Below are 17,353 nucleotides of genomic sequence, written 5' to 3' on the forward strand. Positions count from 1 at the left end.
ATTGTTTAATTTTAGCATGTGAAGTGTGTGAAGCTTGAGATCGGCATTTCCCTTCTATTTGGTCCCGTCGAACGGAAAGACTGTAAAAAAAGGGCGAACAGACGGCAAGTTGGTTGTGGCCAATGGTTCTTGCATGACGCACGGAGAACAATGGGATAATTGGTGGTGAGCGGCGGATGCCTGTCACGTTGACGGCGCCGAGATGAGTCAGGTGCGCAGCTCGACACTGCTCGATTATACTCGACACGGGGAGGGGCGATTGGAGCCATGTGGCGAGGAGGAAAGGCGGGGGGCGTATGATAAGGCGACTAGCATGAAATAGTGCTCAAAGCTGACGGCAAGAAAAGCGATAATCGGTGCTATATTGCCACCAGGTCACCAGGTGCGGCAAGCGCGAGGCTGCGTTCCGGCAAGTAAAGACGAAGAAATTGCTTTTTGGTCTGCCATCTCCTTCGCTAGTGTTCGTCTCTGCCAGTGTAGGACTTCTCGTCATAAAGGCCTTCTGTAGCACGTGGCCATATTCAATGCGCAGGCTGTGACAATTTTGACCATCGCGGAAACCCCTTTCTGAGATTGTGGCCGATTGCCCGTCGTGGGAACCCCTTCCAGAGCGAGTGTTTGGTCGCCAAGTATACGGGAGCCTGAAGTGTCGCAGTAACGGCTTTCGGATAGCCTGTTTCTACGCTATTAGTTTTCCATAACGTCGTACGCAGTTACGAGCGTACGACCGGGCGACACAGCATACGTCAATTACCCTGCCGCCTTAGTTCAGAAGTTTCTCCTGCTTATTCGTTTTATTGCGATAGCAATTATATGGACACTCCAAGCGGATTTCTGCCGTCGGCGTCGTCGTCGCCCTTATGTTCCGTATAAAGTCCAAGGGCGATAAACGCTGGATGCTGTAGTGCGTGTGAAAGCACTCGAGGGAGGCACGGTCTTTCACGAGGCGCGAACGCACGGCGGAGAGCAAACGCGACGTCTTTCGTTGCGCGAAAGGCCGTGGGGGATGTTAGGGAGGGGGGCGACTTGTGCTGCGGCACCAAATGCGTATCTTGCGGTGGGGCGCAAGGGGAACTGGAATCTCGCAGGCGAAAGGGGGAAAGCGGGAAGGTAGCGCGGCAGGGAGTGGGTGCGGCTTCTGCTGTGCGAGCAACCGCGTACTGGTGCTTCGCGCGGCTGCGGGCGGTCGCGCGCACCATATCTTGAAAGCGATCTGCAACATCGCTCCAACGTATGCGCTGTGCCTTCGCCGCTCAGTTTCCGTTGAAGCGATAGACCGCACAAACTTTCGCTCACTGCTGCTGGCGCGATTGCTCATGCCAGCTTTTTGACAGCGGTTGTGCGCGGTCATCGAGTGTTATCTATTCATGTTTGCTTGTGTGTGCTGACACCATGGTTGGTAATTCAGTTAGTAATGGAATGTGTCCAAGTTTATATAGCCGATAAACGTATTCCCGCTGCCCCGACCAAGCGTTCTATCCTTGCTGCTTTTTACTAATTTGCTATCGCAATTGATGCTTCGCCTTTTAGGCAGAACTGCGACTTTTTTATTTGCGCCCACTGTGCTGGACCCTATTGCGTTACCATACGCAGTTTAAGTTTGCATTTCGTTTGTAACCCTCTCCCTCGTTGCGTTTTTATGTTGTTTTTAGTGAGAGGAGGAAACACCTTAAACTGTTGTAAAGAAAAATGTGCGTGGACGATGCGCAATGCTTGAATAGCAGGCGGACCACCCACACGATGATCCTATAGTACAAGATTTGTGATTGGTGTGCCGGCGGACCATACTCAAAACCGCTCGGTGGCTCCGTCGGATAGAAAACGTGTTCCCGCTGCCCCGACCAAGCGTTCTGGACTCAACTTGCGGTGCTATGCACCATCGGCTCTGTCGATATAGCGTCGCCCTATGTGTGTCAGTTCCTACTTGCATTTCTATGTATATCTTGTAATAAGTTGTGAATACAAAGTGCCTTCAAGCTTCATCTGTGTCAGCTTCAAATCCATCGGAAGCCTCCAGTGAACCTATCGCCGCTATTGTTAGCGGCACTAATCTTCCCAAGCGGAGACCGTCTCTGGCGGTGCGTTTCGGACGCCCCAGTTGGGAAGCAATTGACACGCGTACCCTCGAGAGAGAGAGAGAGAAGAACCTGGAGTTAACTGTCACTTATAACTACATACAAAAGCTAGAAAGAGTTCAGAATTTTGCCGTTCGTTTCCTTTTTAATGACTATGGTACGTTTTTCAGCGTATCGAGTGCGAAAAACACTTTGCGCTGGCACACACTTCAAAAACGTAGGGAAGTTCTTCGGTGAAATTTTTTTATAACATATTTCATTCAAGAACTGGAATTGACCGAACCAAATATATATTTATCCCTGATTATGTGTCCGTCCGAAGAGACCATTCGCTCAAAGTTAAAGAATACAGGTGCGGGACTGACCTCTTCAAAATGTCTTTCTTTCCCAAAACAATTTCTGACTGGAACAAATTGCCTGAGGAGATAGTGTCCATGACATCAAATGACTCATTTTCTTCCTTGCTGTGAAGTTTTTATGTTTAATAATTTTGTGTTTTTCCTATCTCAATGTTATTTTTTTTTCGCCGCCTGAGCGCGGTAGTACATTGTGCACCTTTTCCTTCTTCAACCCCCCCCCCCCCCCACTGTAATGCCAGAAATGGCGCTGTGGGTACTGTGATGAATAAATAAATAAATAAAAAACTTTATTCAGACCCCATGCTGGGTACTTTTTTAAAGAAAAGTGCGAGTATGCGCAAGCACATTTGTTCACCGATAAGACATGAGGTAGCAATAGACTATGAACTGTCAAAATCCACCCATATTTAAAAAAAACGCAAGATGAATCGGTGTTGATTGCAGCGCTGAGCCACCGACGTATCACTGATAGCATTATCTTGCTTATTTCTGTTGTAATAAGCCTCCATTATATCACTGGCTAAGGCATCTTTGCTGTTGCAGATGATGCGGATATTAGAAAGACTTGACTCACAAGTGCAGGGACGACATTGCATAGGCAAGTGTGGAGAAGTATTGCTCGAAGTTGAAAGCTGGTGCTTTCTTGATCTGTCAATCCCGCAGCAACCTTGTTTGGTGTGTGAACGAGACACACAGCGTGATGTGTGTCACTTTTTTCTCTATATTTTGTCTCAGCGCTCGTCTTGCAGAATTTCAACTAATTTCAACTATGTTATAACAACGGGCCCAAGTTTTTACCCTACTGGAGTGTGCAAGTTGTTCTGATGCAAATTTGTTTGATCGGAGAACGGGAGCGTTTCCTTCATTGGGCTCTATTTGAATTTTATGTAATTTTTATAGATAATCTCTAGGTTTCCATCATTTGAATTTTTATGGACTGGTTAAGATACCCGCTGTGTCATGACGCAACGCTACATGTTAAAGAAGAAACATAGCTTCTTCGCAACGAATGCCGGACATGCATTTCGCGATAGGCAAAACACAGTCAGGTAGAAACCAACTGTCTGAAGAGTGCGGCATCATTTTTGGATATATCTATCCCTCATCATCATAACGGCGACTATAATTTAGAACATTCAGGACCACGTTTGCGATGCAATCGTAGTGTGAAAGATTGTAGAATAAAATTATCCGAAATATTTAAATTTTCACTCTGGTTTTGTCCACGGAAAGCGCCCCGACACCTCCCCGAAGGAGTAATTCATTTCTGTGACAACGGCGAGCGCCGAATCAAATGAAAAGTAATCGAATTTGATATCTATAAGTCTAAACTGATTTACGAAATAGGTTATCACTGTGTTGATATGAAAGGCACTTTTTTAATTTTTGGTAATTCTACTTCTTTTCATCCAGGATCAGGTGACCTGGCGACAACTACCCTCGCCCAAGCGTTGGCTCCTAGGGACGCGTTTCTTGTTCATCCGTTGTTATTCAAATCAACAGCTTCGTTTGCCTCTCTTTTCACGTGTCCACTACATTACAGTATTTTAGGACTGTTTTGTTTTGCAAGTGCCAATTTATGTTAGAAACATATAACAAGATTGACAAACAACGGATGCTTTTAAATGAGGGGCACATTGCAAAACGGCCGTAATTCTATGAGCTCTATACATCAAGTGCACGAAGAGACAATGGTTATTGAATGGGTGTCACGCGACGGACGATATCATCAGAACCATATCTCTCGGTCAAATGGAGGGCGGGTGCTCTAGTTCTCACAATGGCCTATTTCATGCTTTATGTACAAAGGCGACCACACCACATATGCTCAAACTCTGCTTGAAGAATTACAACTCTAAGGCTTACTTTATTGAGGCACGATTAGTTCCTACTTCCCGAAAATTGTGTCATTTTCGTGCTTGCTACCATGCTTGGATACAACAAATAAAACGTATATATTTCAAATTTCGCACCCCAGGTCTCCAGGGGGTGAGACGAGCACGCTTCTTTGAAGCCATGGCTGCTCCATGGTTCTCGCTTACTAAGGGCTAAGGGTGTGCGTAGTGCGTGCCGGATTGCACACGTCACGTGGTCACAGAGATGCGCTCGTGGCACTGCTCGCGCGTTCGTCGTCGTTTTCTTCCACAGCTGGCTCCGATGCTGCTCATCATGCCGACGTTCCCATGCTGCCCTGCCTCTGCGAAGGCGCTAACGGCACTGGTCCACTACCCGGTAGGTGCGGTGATTTCGGTGAGTTCTGTCGTGCGATCCGATGGACAGTTGCCGCAATTCTTCCTAAACCTGTCTTAATCATAACAAAGGTGTGACAAATGTGCAGTCAGGCTTTTGCTTTAACGCTTTAAAAACGCGTAACAGTAGCTTAACTTTTTTTTAAATATATCTGGCGCAGAAGCGTAGATCCCCCGCCTGTCGCATCTGCAAGATTATATTTGTCGCCACGAAGGAAGCGAGCGCCGGAGGGAAAATGTGCTGGAGAAGAGAATCGCCGTGTTCCCGCCGTTTTCGTTTGTGCCTCGACGGCGCGGTGTTCGCTATGCATGTTCGCGTCGTCTCTTCTCTGCATGTGTAGCAATATGTGATTTCCCTGTGGCACATTAGGTGTTGCACCATCGAGATCAATGTAGCGACCGTGTTCGCGCCCTTTCTATTTGTGTTTCGGCGCCGCGTTGCTTGGTGGGCATGTTCGCGGCTTCCATACGCTTGCGCGTAACCCGCGTTCACTATCTGTCACGCGCCAAATGTTCTTTTGATACTGTATTGAACTATAAGAAAGGGAACCGAGGGGCCCGATTTTTGTTAATCATATCATAAGAAGCCAACAAACAGTGACACCAAGGAAAACATAGGGGAAATTACTTGTACTTACTAATTACATTAAAGAAATGATAAATAATGAAAACGAAAATGGACGAAAAAAACAACTGGCTGCAGGTGGGGAACGAACCCACGTCTTCGCATTACGCGTGCGATGCTCTCACCATTGAGCTACCGCGGCGCCGTTTTCCCATCCACTTTCTGGGGTATTTATGTCTTACAACTAGAATTAACCCTGGGAGTGTTAGCCAGCGCCACCACTCACAAACCCGGGCGGCGGATGTGGAACATCCTTTCTGCCGCAGGCATCACGAGTACATGAGCTTTTAGTGTGAAGGCAACTGGTCAATAAACCCACATATGCTACCTGAAGGCATCAATGTTGCCGGATCAATGTTGCCTTGGTGTCACTGTTTGTTGGCTTCTTATGATTGGTCACTGTATGTTTTTTATCGTGCAAGCTATTAACATCTTCAATCGCATTGTAAGTTCGCTTCGTGTCATAATCTACATTGCCAATTGTCCTTTATACATCCGTTTTAACACGTTTGTGAGCAGCCCCTCTAGCGTCATACTATTTTTTATGTTTTGTTTCCCATGCTTATCTTAAACGTTTTTTCTCCACTGTGCGAAATATGAGCACTACATACCGGCAGATTTCTATGGACGCCATGTACGCGCTCATGCTGATCTCTACTCCCTTCGGAAGACCTGACGTTCCTGACGTGTAGGTGTAGACCAGCACGTGCGAGCGGGTGTCGTCGATCGATGGCTCGACGAAGCTTGTGGCGTCTTCGTTCTCGAAGTCGTCGATGCAGTGGAAGCCCTCGACTCTGTCCACACAGAACATGGCCTGCAGGAAAACACTTCTTAGAGGCCAAACACTTACAGTTGCTGACGAAAAAGACGCAATAAAAAGTCAAGAAACATGGCCCTAAGTTTGTCAGCAAATTTCTTTTAGCAATGTTTCAGCCTTTCCGAATTACCGGTCGTACCACCCCTGCACCCAGATAGGCCATGAGCAGGACAGGTGGTTAAGATTGAACTTGGGCTTTTACGTAATAGGCTTGTGTATGCACTCCCACATTAAAAAAATGTGTTTACCCAGTCTTCTTTTTTTTTTCTTGCGCGTTTTGTGTATGGCTGAAGTGCGGGTCTTGAAATTATTCCTTAAACATTAAACCAGAAATTCTCATTTAAACAAAATTATATTTACCAAGCCGTTCAAAGTGACGTATACATTTTAGCAGATATTTGCTTGTGACGAGGTGCTGACAATTAGAACACCACTACATAAAGTTTATATGAGTCAATACCAACCTTGAATGGCCGTGACTTATGAATGCTCAAAACCTTATTACAATTCTGTTTTTCTGTGAGAATGAAGGTAGCGCCACTGTCTTCAACCTGGTAGAAAACTTCACCTGTAATCAAAATAAAATGCCACGTAATAAGGTACCTCACAAGGTAAAGACTTTCACTTTGACTGCATTCAAAATGGCAGCAATACTACAACGGCGAAATATTGCTTATATTTACGGCCATAGATACTATACGTATGGGCCATAAATCTTATTACGACCAATAAAAAAACAATTCTATCGATGGCTTTCTTAGACATTTTTGAAGGAATGCAAAGGGTAATCACGAGCAATGCCATGCACCATATAAAATAAAGAGAGCAGCTTAACTTTTGGTCAGATTGGCAGTTCATGTAACATTGGGGAGTCAAAAAATGACTTCCACAGAAGGTATCGTCAAAACTGATTTCCAGGACTGCAGTAGCGTCGCAAAAGTACCTTCAATCTTCTTGCTTTCTGAACACCGCTTTTTCGAATGCTCTGATCATTATTACACAATACTGTACATTACTCTATAGTATAGTCGAAACACAGTGTGAAACACGTGAAGGATTAAGCATCAGTTCAATGTGCACAACTCGGCCAACATTCGTACAGAGTGAAGCGGGTAGAACATAATATATCATGAGAAAATCAGCGGATGTTTCCCAACTTGACAACCATTCCTTCAAGAACTAAAAGAACCGAGAAAGAAAGAAACCAGGCGCTTGTGGCAAGGAATCAAAAGAATGACAGCCTGCACAAGAGGTTCATATTCGTTTTCACATTAGTGAACTCGCGGATTTCCCCCATAGCATGGACATCACTATGATTAATATTCGTGCCATCAAATTTGCATAATATTTTTGGCACCATCAAAGTTAGTGAGATTGAAAACTATTAGAAGGGCACGTGTTTTCTATGTTTGAGTTTTCTTTCTCTTATTGATGTAAGCGAAAATTATGAATTATTCTATTTATTCGCGCTTATTGAGCATCTCTTTTAAATTTCTGATGAGAATCCTGGGAAAATCTTGGAGGAATTATCTCTGCTTTACTTCCACTCAAAACACATTTAGGCTGCGATGTATATGTTGCGAATACTGCGAGTTGAAATAAAACGATAAAACATAAAATCACATAAAATTGGTGACATTTCTGGCAGTAAGACGGAGTTAAAGAAGTCGCGCGGCAGGACGTAGCGCATGGCAAACGACCAAGTGAGCTGGCGCGAGTGCCGAAACGAAAAGTGACCACTGTCTTCGCCATGACGTCATTATACAAACACCCCTTGGGAAACGAAAACAATACTGGTTCTTATAAATCCTACTGTAGTAATTTATTAGAGCGCCCTGAGGTTGAACCATCATTTTCGAGACTTTCGAGGTCTACGTATGGGACCATAAATTAGGGTGAAAAATGGAAAGTAAGATTCTGGGCTGGCACACATGGACCACTTTCATCGGTCTAAGGATAAACCAGATTTTAATCATGTTAGACTGCGTGTTATGAAGAATTTTAAGTTCATCCTTTTAAGTTTACCTTAATAATTATCGAAACACGCGATTGTCACCCGATTCGGAGGAGGACTTCTTACGTTCTGTGAGCCCTGGTCTCGTCAGGACAACCGCTGCTCCGGCACAGCAGAGTGCATAGATGGCTGCAATGGCCTCGGCTGAGTTGTTCATGTTGACGCAGACGCGGCTTCCGCATGATACTCCGTGACTCTGGAACCCACTGGCGTAGCGCTCCATGAGTCTGAGCATGTCGGCGAATGTGAGCCACTCGCCATTGCGTTCCTGTGGGCACGTTTAGCAAAACCATAGTCTTAAAAGAAAGGTCGTAAGCGGTTGTAAAACAAGTTATCGGAGAATGCAGCAAACATTGCTGTCTTTTGGAATTACTTTTTACTTGAACTTCTGGAAAAACTCACGCAGCAACTATGTGTACGTAATTAAAGAAATCACTAATAAAAATGACGTCGTTGGAATTGTTTTAAAACAAGACAATTTTCCTCATTAACTTCAACGACGCAAAACAGATGTTATCAGACGTCCCGGCGTTACGATATGACCCATATCACGTTTCCATGGCTACACCATGCGCAATTATGCAAGTATTATTAGAATAATATGGCACTGTTAAGTTACAGAAAAACCTTTCTGTGGTATGGGTCTATGGCGCAAAACAATTTAAATTTGACGCTTCGTAGCCTGCATAATGAAGTGTCAACATTTGAGCTTATGAGCAAGTCATAAGGCAATGTAATGATTAGTGGCACGGACGTGCGTGGCGCTCAAAATTGTGCGAGAAGGTTATTGAGTTTGCGAACAGCAAAGAGCAGCAGCCAAAACCGTCGCTCCATATTAAGAGACATATTCTTCCTTGATTCAAGAAATAATTACACGCACGCTCCAATCGCTTCAGTCTTACATCGACATAGGCACGGAATAATTGAGGACGAAATGCTGCGCAGGAATAACGCGGCGTCAATGGCTGAACAGTGGTGAACGAAACAGTGGCGGTGAGCAAATGTTGCGCCAGTTAGAGAAGACAGTTGAGCTAGTTGTTGCTTCTTACGGACTTGAGACATCATTAACTTGCGCGAAAATGACATCGGACGTCAGCGAGAAGCACAAAGGACAGTACGCTAGGACATAACACGCTAGGACAGAAGCACACAGGACAGAACACTGCCCTGTGTACTTCTTGCTGTCGTCCGATGTCTTTTTCGCGCTTGTTAATGATGTTATAAGTCTGTCAAAATTATACATTTGCATTTGATCTCATGCTCAACACGGCCATGGTATCTTGATTGCTGAGCCTCAGGGTAAGTGCCGGATCACAGAAGTCGACGGCGTGGAGAAGTAGGTCTAACTCAGTTAGGGGACGCAGTTTATTAAATGGTAGAACAAATCGCTACCATGTAGACCGTAAAGAGTCCCACTATTTTTTTTTTTTTTTTTTTGCTGCTTACATGCTATGCTGTGACGTATGTGTCTCGATAAATTCTGGTGTGACATGAACTTGTCCTGCTACCATCAATGAATGGCACTCTTGTCTTCCTTGTGCGAATTAAACAGCGCCTTGCTACTGTGTCAGAGAAGACAGAATTTGTGTGAAGAGTTAACTTCATAATAAAGTGTCTAGCGCGATATACTGAAGTTGACCATTAAAGTATGTTTATTGTCTCACTCTAAGCGATAAAGCGAACTGCAACACGTACATATAGAGAAATTGAAGCTAGATAATAGATAGCGTCATTTTTCATTTTTATATGAAGAACTACAAGCTTTTGTGACTATTGGCGAACTTCACCACGTGCACCACATGTTGACCTGCTAATCGTGTAAGAATATAGCCGGCCACGAAAATAAAATAACTAGGCATATTGTAAACAAGGCTGGTGTTCGGGAGCGGAAACTTATATTACTTTTAATTTTGCTGGTTGACGTCCAATTTCAAAAACTTACCAAGAGTTCACAATTGATGATATTATCGCTAAATAGCTGATACATCCTAATTTGTTATCATCATAATTATGATTAGAGGCGCGGTTCTGCTCCTTCAATTCACGGTGACGTGAATTGAGAACGCTAATGAGAGAAAGTGGGGGAAAACAGTGGCAAGGCGACAAATGGAAACATTGAAAAGCAGCTGTTTTTGCGTGAAATCCTATTTAGCAGTGGATCTTGAGTTGTTTACTCTCAATTTCAACGAAAAATTTATTTCCCTTTTTAGTATTTTCAGTATACTGCTCACGGAGAAGTGAGAATGTTGAAGATATTCTTATCATTATCTTGAATAAGCTTGCTTCACATAAGCGGTTCACGCTCGAAACCAAATTTAATGACTTCAAAGCGGTTTCACTACGTCACGGAAGCCAACTGTTTGAAGCCAAGTCGCGCTGCACAATTGATTATAAACACCAACGAAGTCAAAGCACGAACGCACACAAGACGATGCACAATCTAGCTGAGTGTTTCGTATCAACTATGCGGCGTACCTGTCTTCCATGTTGAAGAACCAGCTAGCCTATACACAACCATTTACTGCGTCAGTATTCTCAAGATGTTGTCAATTCTTCTTGCTCCTTTTTTATTTCTTGAAGGAACTGTCATAATTAAACCAAGATAAACAAAATTGACTCGTGATGTGGCAAACCACCTAACAAGTGGATGCCGTTATACAAAAATTATAGCAAGGGTTTTGTAAATTATGCTTTTATCCAATACTATATTTCATACAATATATCGTACACATGGGCAAAAGTGGTAACTTTGCGCGAGAGTATCACGTGCCCTGGCGTTGGCGGAAGCGCGCAATGTTGCAACGTGAACGCTTGATACTTACCAATGCTGGGCGTTCAGCCCTTTCCAAGAAACATCTCCTGATGTACTGATAGAATGTCTTATCATCACGCAGCTTCAAAGGCGGGTAGGGTGAAAAAACGATGCCGTCCTTGATAGGTGCTCTGATATCCGGCACACGAGTTCCCTCAGACCCCTGCGTTGATAAAGGCCATCAGGTTCCAACAAACGCGCAGAAAATGTATTTCACTGCTGCGAATTGTTTATCTTGACGGATAAGAACATCTGCCAAACAAAAGGATGACGCAGTGACTTCGATAACAAGGTTTAGCATTGCACAAGAATTTATCGGGCGGTTTTCTATCTATACGCGGGTCCGACCAACTGTGCCGCGACATACGTGGATGCCCCAAAATTTCTAGTTACCTTAAATTGTTTAACACGCGTGTATTGTCTGTAATAGAGAGAAAGAGCAAAAACAGAAAAGGCAGAGAGGTCAAGCAGACGAGCGTCCGGTTGGCTACTCTACACTGGGGGTAAGGGGAAGGGGGAGCAGAAAGAGGAAGAATCTGAGCACTGCGTGTCCAGGGAAGCACCGTGACACGAAAGTCCCAAAGCTGGCGATGTGCGTTGAAGACTTGTGGCAGGAAACAAGAGCCATTGGTCATTGCACGAATAGGAGGCCACGGGTGAGTCATGGGGCTTACTCGAGACTTGCAAGCACTGGATCGCACAGGCGCCACTACGCTGCCTGTAAACAGCCGCCCCAGTAAAATTACATCACTCTCAGCTTTGAGCACTAAACTTCTTATTTGCAAGCCAACGCGAGCCGGGCCTCTGGAAACCAGGTATCCCTCTGCGCATGCGCTGTCCATAGCGGAAAATCATGAATGCCGAAATGCGCCTCGAGCGTCTGTATAACTGCTATCGCAAATAAAAATAACGACTTGCATGAAGCCACTCCATGACAACTCCATCCAGTCCGCTATAATATTTCCAGAAAGTTTGTGTTTGTGTTGCTTCCCACGTATTTCTGAGGACTGTACGAGTTCACTAGCGTTAAAAAGGCTTCAGACGCACTCTTCACACAGACTATAAACGGATCAACAGTGGCCCAACAAGAGGTGTATTGTTAGCTAATGTTTTTACACGGGGCTTGTCTTTGTCCGGATACCAACAGTTTCACTTGGCAGGGTTTTCTGTAATCAGCTGTTGTCTGCAGTCGTTGGCTTGACAAAGATAAATCCCCTTGTCGAATGTTAGCTCCAGAGATATCCTTCATTCGAACACCGCTTGTGTACACTCTATAGAAGTACGGTAGGAGTGCAGTAAACAAAGGATATTATCGCTGCATTTCACTTGTACTTGCTCAAAAGAAAGCCTTAGGAGGCGGGAAAAAAGTGCATAAGATTAAAGAGACTCAACACACGCTGACACCTACGTAATACGAAGCACGCACGGTGTGTGTGTGTGTGTGTGTGTGTGTGTGTGTGTGTGTGTGTGTGTGTGTGTGTGTGTGTGTGTGTGTGTGTGTGTGTGTGTGTGTGTGTGTGTGTGTGTGTGTGTGTGTGTGTGTGTGTGTGTGTGTGTGTGTGTGTGTGTGTGTGTGTGTGTGTGTGTGTGTGTGTGTGTGTGCGTGCGTGCGTGCGTGCGTGCGCGCCTGTGGGTGGGCGTGCGTGCTTGCGTTTATGGGGGGGCACTTACCCAGTGGCACTGGTTATGTGGAAGCAAGCTAAATGTGCGTCTCTAATACAGGGAAGTTTAATAAACAAATACACGGGGTCAGAACCCAAGTACTACAGGCAGGTTTGTGCGGTTTTTTCCAACTTGCGTCGGTATAACTCACACAAACGCGAGACGCTACGTCAATTACCACATGAGAACGTGCGCAATGTACACCTTCTAGAACTTCTGATGCTCTGCTGTGCAACGTGCAACCAGATGACAAAAAAGAATTCGGAGCTCCGCGCCTGAAAATGTATTCTACAGTTCCTAACTTTCCAAAACAGCTCATGCCATTGGCGTAGGAAGGCTTATTCACCAGCTGTGTCGAGCTGTTCGTCTAGATACTTGCCTATTATCATCTTAATCTGCTCTATTGCCGAGAAAGCGGCGCGTTGGGGTTCACATCGCACCTCCACCAAATAACAACGCGGCCACAATACAAAGAGAACGAGGGTGAATACTAAATGGGCGAAAATATTACGATCCCTTTGCCGTCCACCATGGGGTCGCATGTGGAAAAACGGTCTCAGGATGCGTCATATTCCTTCAGTGGCTGTGGATTCAAAAAGTGTGTAATGAGCAGTCTTACGCCTGACACGACTCGAACATCGGTCATTATAGGCACTACCGCAAAACGTCCGAGGCGCTCTGGAGTGCAGAGCACCCATCATCTTCGAGGCCAGTCGACTACGCCGGCTCATTTTGGTACGCGGCTCCTATTCCGCTGTGTCAATTTTCGCTTGTAGCTCTTCTTCGTATCTTATTGACTTATTAAGCTACTCACTAACAATGCCGAACTCCGGTGGGAACGTGATGATGCAACAGAGACCCCACTGATCTTTCAGCAAAGCTCAGCAAATTCATCGACCTAGTTTAGGCTGATGAAAATTCAATCATAATATCAACGTAATAATAAATTACATAATACTGCATATTATGAAAATAAAGCTCGCCACGTTGTACACCTTACCTCGCATCTTAGTTATTACAGTTAGTGTGAACCTAGCTGCTGCAACGACGTAGCTGCGACCGTGATATTCATTCGTTTGAAGTCAGAAGCAAAGCATTGTAACGCTTCAATCAAGTTAGAATGTCAGGAATTGTGCCATATCTCCAAACTGCCAAACTCATATCTCATAACTCACATCTGCGCAGAATTACATTCCAGCCTTGTCTCTGGAACAAGTTGCATTAGCCTTGATAACGTTATTTGGCTTGCGCCGGCTATATCACACGTATCATCCACCACCATATCTCACGTAAAAGATTGCACGGTTGGTCAATGTGTGAAGATTACGCACAGAATGCGAAGGTGCTAAATACTGCACGTGAGCAGCACGTCACTCTCGCTCCCCAGGATCACAAATACCTGTTCAGTGAAATGATGCCAAGCATAACTACGGCGTTCTTTATTTAGTTTCTCTATATATTATGTTCTAGATACCTGTTTTAAAATTTCTTACTAAGTTGTTGCGAATACTGATAAGCTCAAAAGTGAGATCACGCGGGCGAAGGTGAATGCGCAGAAGATTGGGCTAATTTCGCTTCTAGTATATACGCCAATTTAGCAATCGATTTCATGTACGGAAACTTAGTGCACAGTATTTTTCTAAGCTGGCATTTACTTCACTTTTTTAGTTTTTATGTTTTACGCAGCTGCATTTCGTGAAAGTACATTGCATACCAGCCACTCATAATATGATTTCCTCCTTTGCTGCTTCACGATGGAAGTAGGCAGAGTGGCGATATGACCGAGCCTCTACCCCTGTAGCCTGTCCTTTTGCTATCAGAGCCGCATGACTAAGGGTAACGAAGGAAAACACATACCACCCACTTGCACATATCGGCCGTGCTTTGGTTAAACGTTACTTTACGGCATTTCTGTCCCTATTAAAAAGAGTTCTATTCAACATGAACGCTTTCTTGATGCGTTCTAAGCAGTATAAGCGCAGCACGTCTATGTGCAACCATTTTAAGCTTGTGTTGTATCTTCACACTTCATAGTTCTATATAAAAGGTGTCAAGCTGGTCAGTATAGCACAGCAGGCACAATTATGTACGTGCATCTCGCTAAGAAAAATTCACGAGATAGTGTGATTACTAATAGAAATCATCGTGCCGGTCTGCTTTCCGAACCACGAATAGAGTATATGATAGGCCCCATATTGAACCCTTATTGGACGGTAACTAGTTAGGCAGAAACAAAACAAAAATGTTGTGAATAGATTGTATTTCAACTGCTTGAAAACACCATCTGGGGTGCGATCGCGCAAACAGCTCGCTTTCCGCACGTTCGGTTTGACTGCTACGTCACAAAGTGGGAAAGCTGCGCTATCGCCGCGCTGTCTCTGACGGCCGCTGACGCAATCACAATTCTGACCGATCACGAGAAGACAAGCGAAGGAACGGAAAAGCGAGCTGTTTGCGCGATCGCACCCCTGGAAGGGCATTAAACCGAACTCTTGACATTGTCATGCAGTATGCACTCGTTCCTTTCTTCACACCTACGGCCTATTTTCCGCCCGACGATCCTTCTTCAGCTGCTCACTTCAAAGTTCCAGTTCCGGTGTTGAAAATTATGGTTTATAGTTCCGCTCCGGTTCTCATTTCGAACATTGTAGAGTCTATGGTTGCTTAACCTTCAATCTCCCCACTTTTCATGCGGTTTTACAGCGCAGGGTAGAAATGTCTTTGGGCAATGTTTCTTGTAGCTAGCAGAGAAATAACACATATCGAAGCGTCTAAGCTAAATATCAGGCCAGCTGTACCGCTTGTCCAAGCTAAAATAGGTCCGAAATAGGCATACTTTGACGTGTAAACTTGATGGCTTTCCGGTGCGTGGTTCTGGCTTTATCTCATTGAAAAAACGAAAAACTAACAGACATATCTTCTGTGCAAATGCTATAGTTTCTTAAATTTTGCCATCATCTCGATCGAAATCACGATCTGCCAGTACTCCCATTTTTCTGAACACGAAATCGACCAGCCAAACGGAGAATTGTATGCAAACGTTCTAGCCCCTTTATCAAATTAGGCCATTATTATTCTAGGCGATGTCGTTTTCACAACGATTTCTCCCTGGCACACCGTATGTAAGTTTGACGATTTTAATGCTGAGCCTATATACCTTTCTAAGCTCATAGGCTCAGTCTGTTTTGCCCTATGCGCTGCTGATCGCGACTGAATTGACAATTCAGGTGGTGACATAGAAGGCTGGATGAGCGAGTCATTGTAAACAGAATGGCAAACGACAAGTAAATTATGTAGTAATGGCATACTTCTTCGCTACATTGGACAATTTCGTAAAAAATAAAATCTTCACTATCACCACAGAAAAATCAGATTTCTTGCTTGAACTTTAAAACCTTCTTCATTCGCCATTATAATTAGATAACAATTGAAGTAACTTTAAGTAACACAATTAGGTAATTAAGTAACACGTATATCTACGTCAGATGCAGCTGAGCGACGTGTGCCGAACATTTGAGAAACTTCGAAGTCTAATTCTACAACCATTTATTAAATAATTTCCGCGCATGTAGTCTTTTTTTAAAATACTTTCCTTTGGTAGTTTTTCCTGATGGTTCCTAATGATGCGTATCTTTAACTAATTGTGGTAATTTCTCAAGAAATCTGCGTTCCTATTGTTTGTAAATTGGTTTCCGCGACATGTTCTGATGTTCTAGGCTCAGTAAACTTGCACGTTTACGTTTTAAAATATATTATCCAGGCGAACAGCATAAACGCGACATCCCAGTGGACTGCTACATCACGTACGCCACACTCTCGATGAATTTAAGATGTCCAGAAAAGTTAGTCAAACCGTAGAATACAATTGCAACAACTTTAGCAAATTGTATAGTAAAGGAGAGAACGATCCAGACAAATATAGTAATGCATCTACCACATAAAATAACTTAAAGCCTAAGAAATATAATGTTTCATGATATAAATACACACAGTAATGCTACGCGAGCACATGGTGGAAATTGTAAGGACAAAAGAGGGGTGTTCTATGCAATAAATAGGAAAGAGAACAGTGTCAAAATTACTGGTTGATATTTAACACGCGCGAAAAATAGCACGTGAAAGACGTACACCAGTTAGAAATCGTAGTGAAGGCTCAGAGTTGCATAACGTAACGCTTGCACTTGTGTTATTAAGAATAGCCTTAAGTGTAGCCTACTCAAAATTAGGTGCATTTACGCCTTCGTGCCTGGAAATAGAATTTGTGATGGCCACATACCATAGTTTTTGATTCAGTGAAGAATTGGGAAGAGAATCAGCGTGCTTCTTGCGGACGGGCGGATCTTGCTCCCAGCTGATGTCTGCACTAGCGGTGAGCTCCACAGTTTGCAGAAGGCAGGCAGTCTATAAGTGCTTTGTCCGCCTATAGTTATCAGCACGTATCTGCGTTACATAAAGCACTCTAAAGAGCAAGGAATCATCGTCCAGGATATCATTTGTGGTTGGCACCGCCTCTGAGATAGGGGGAGAGTAAACGTCGATGAAAGGTCGACAACCCCAGCGCCGCGCTCTGCGTCGCAACGGTTTTGAAGACGCGATATTAGCAGGCGTGCTTGTGAGAATACAGACTTGAAAGCTACCATCCTGGATGCAAAGGCAATCGCGCTCTACGTAATGATTGACAGCCTGAGGTATCAATATCGGCTCTTCAGCGAAACATGTCCGCTCCTCGCTGGGTTGCTT

General features: G+C 44.3%; 1 protein-coding gene across 1 annotated transcript in view; it reads right to left on the reverse strand.

The window, feature by feature from the left end:
* The window catches only part of LOC119461747 (uncharacterized), a 38,640-nt gene extending 21,623 nt beyond the window's left edge, over positions 1-17,017 (reverse strand). The window contains exons 1-5 of the mRNA XM_037723121.2: positions 16,890-17,017; positions 10,962-11,114; positions 8,206-8,407; positions 6,590-6,693; positions 5,920-6,122 (exon numbers count right to left, since the gene is read on the reverse strand). Coding sequence (XP_037579049.1) covers positions 5,920-6,122; positions 6,590-6,693; positions 8,206-8,407; positions 10,962-11,114; positions 16,890-16,892 — 665 coding nt within the window. The 5' untranslated portion in view covers positions 16,893-17,017. The remainder of the gene's footprint in view (positions 1-5,919; positions 6,123-6,589; positions 6,694-8,205; positions 8,408-10,961; positions 11,115-16,889) is intronic.
* Positions 17,018-17,353: the final 336 nt, after the last annotated feature.

This window comes from Dermacentor silvarum, chromosome 8 (assembly GCF_013339745.2).
Source record: "Dermacentor silvarum isolate Dsil-2018 chromosome 8, BIME_Dsil_1.4, whole genome shotgun sequence".
Taxonomy (NCBI): domain Eukaryota; kingdom Metazoa; phylum Arthropoda; class Arachnida; order Ixodida; family Ixodidae; genus Dermacentor; species Dermacentor silvarum.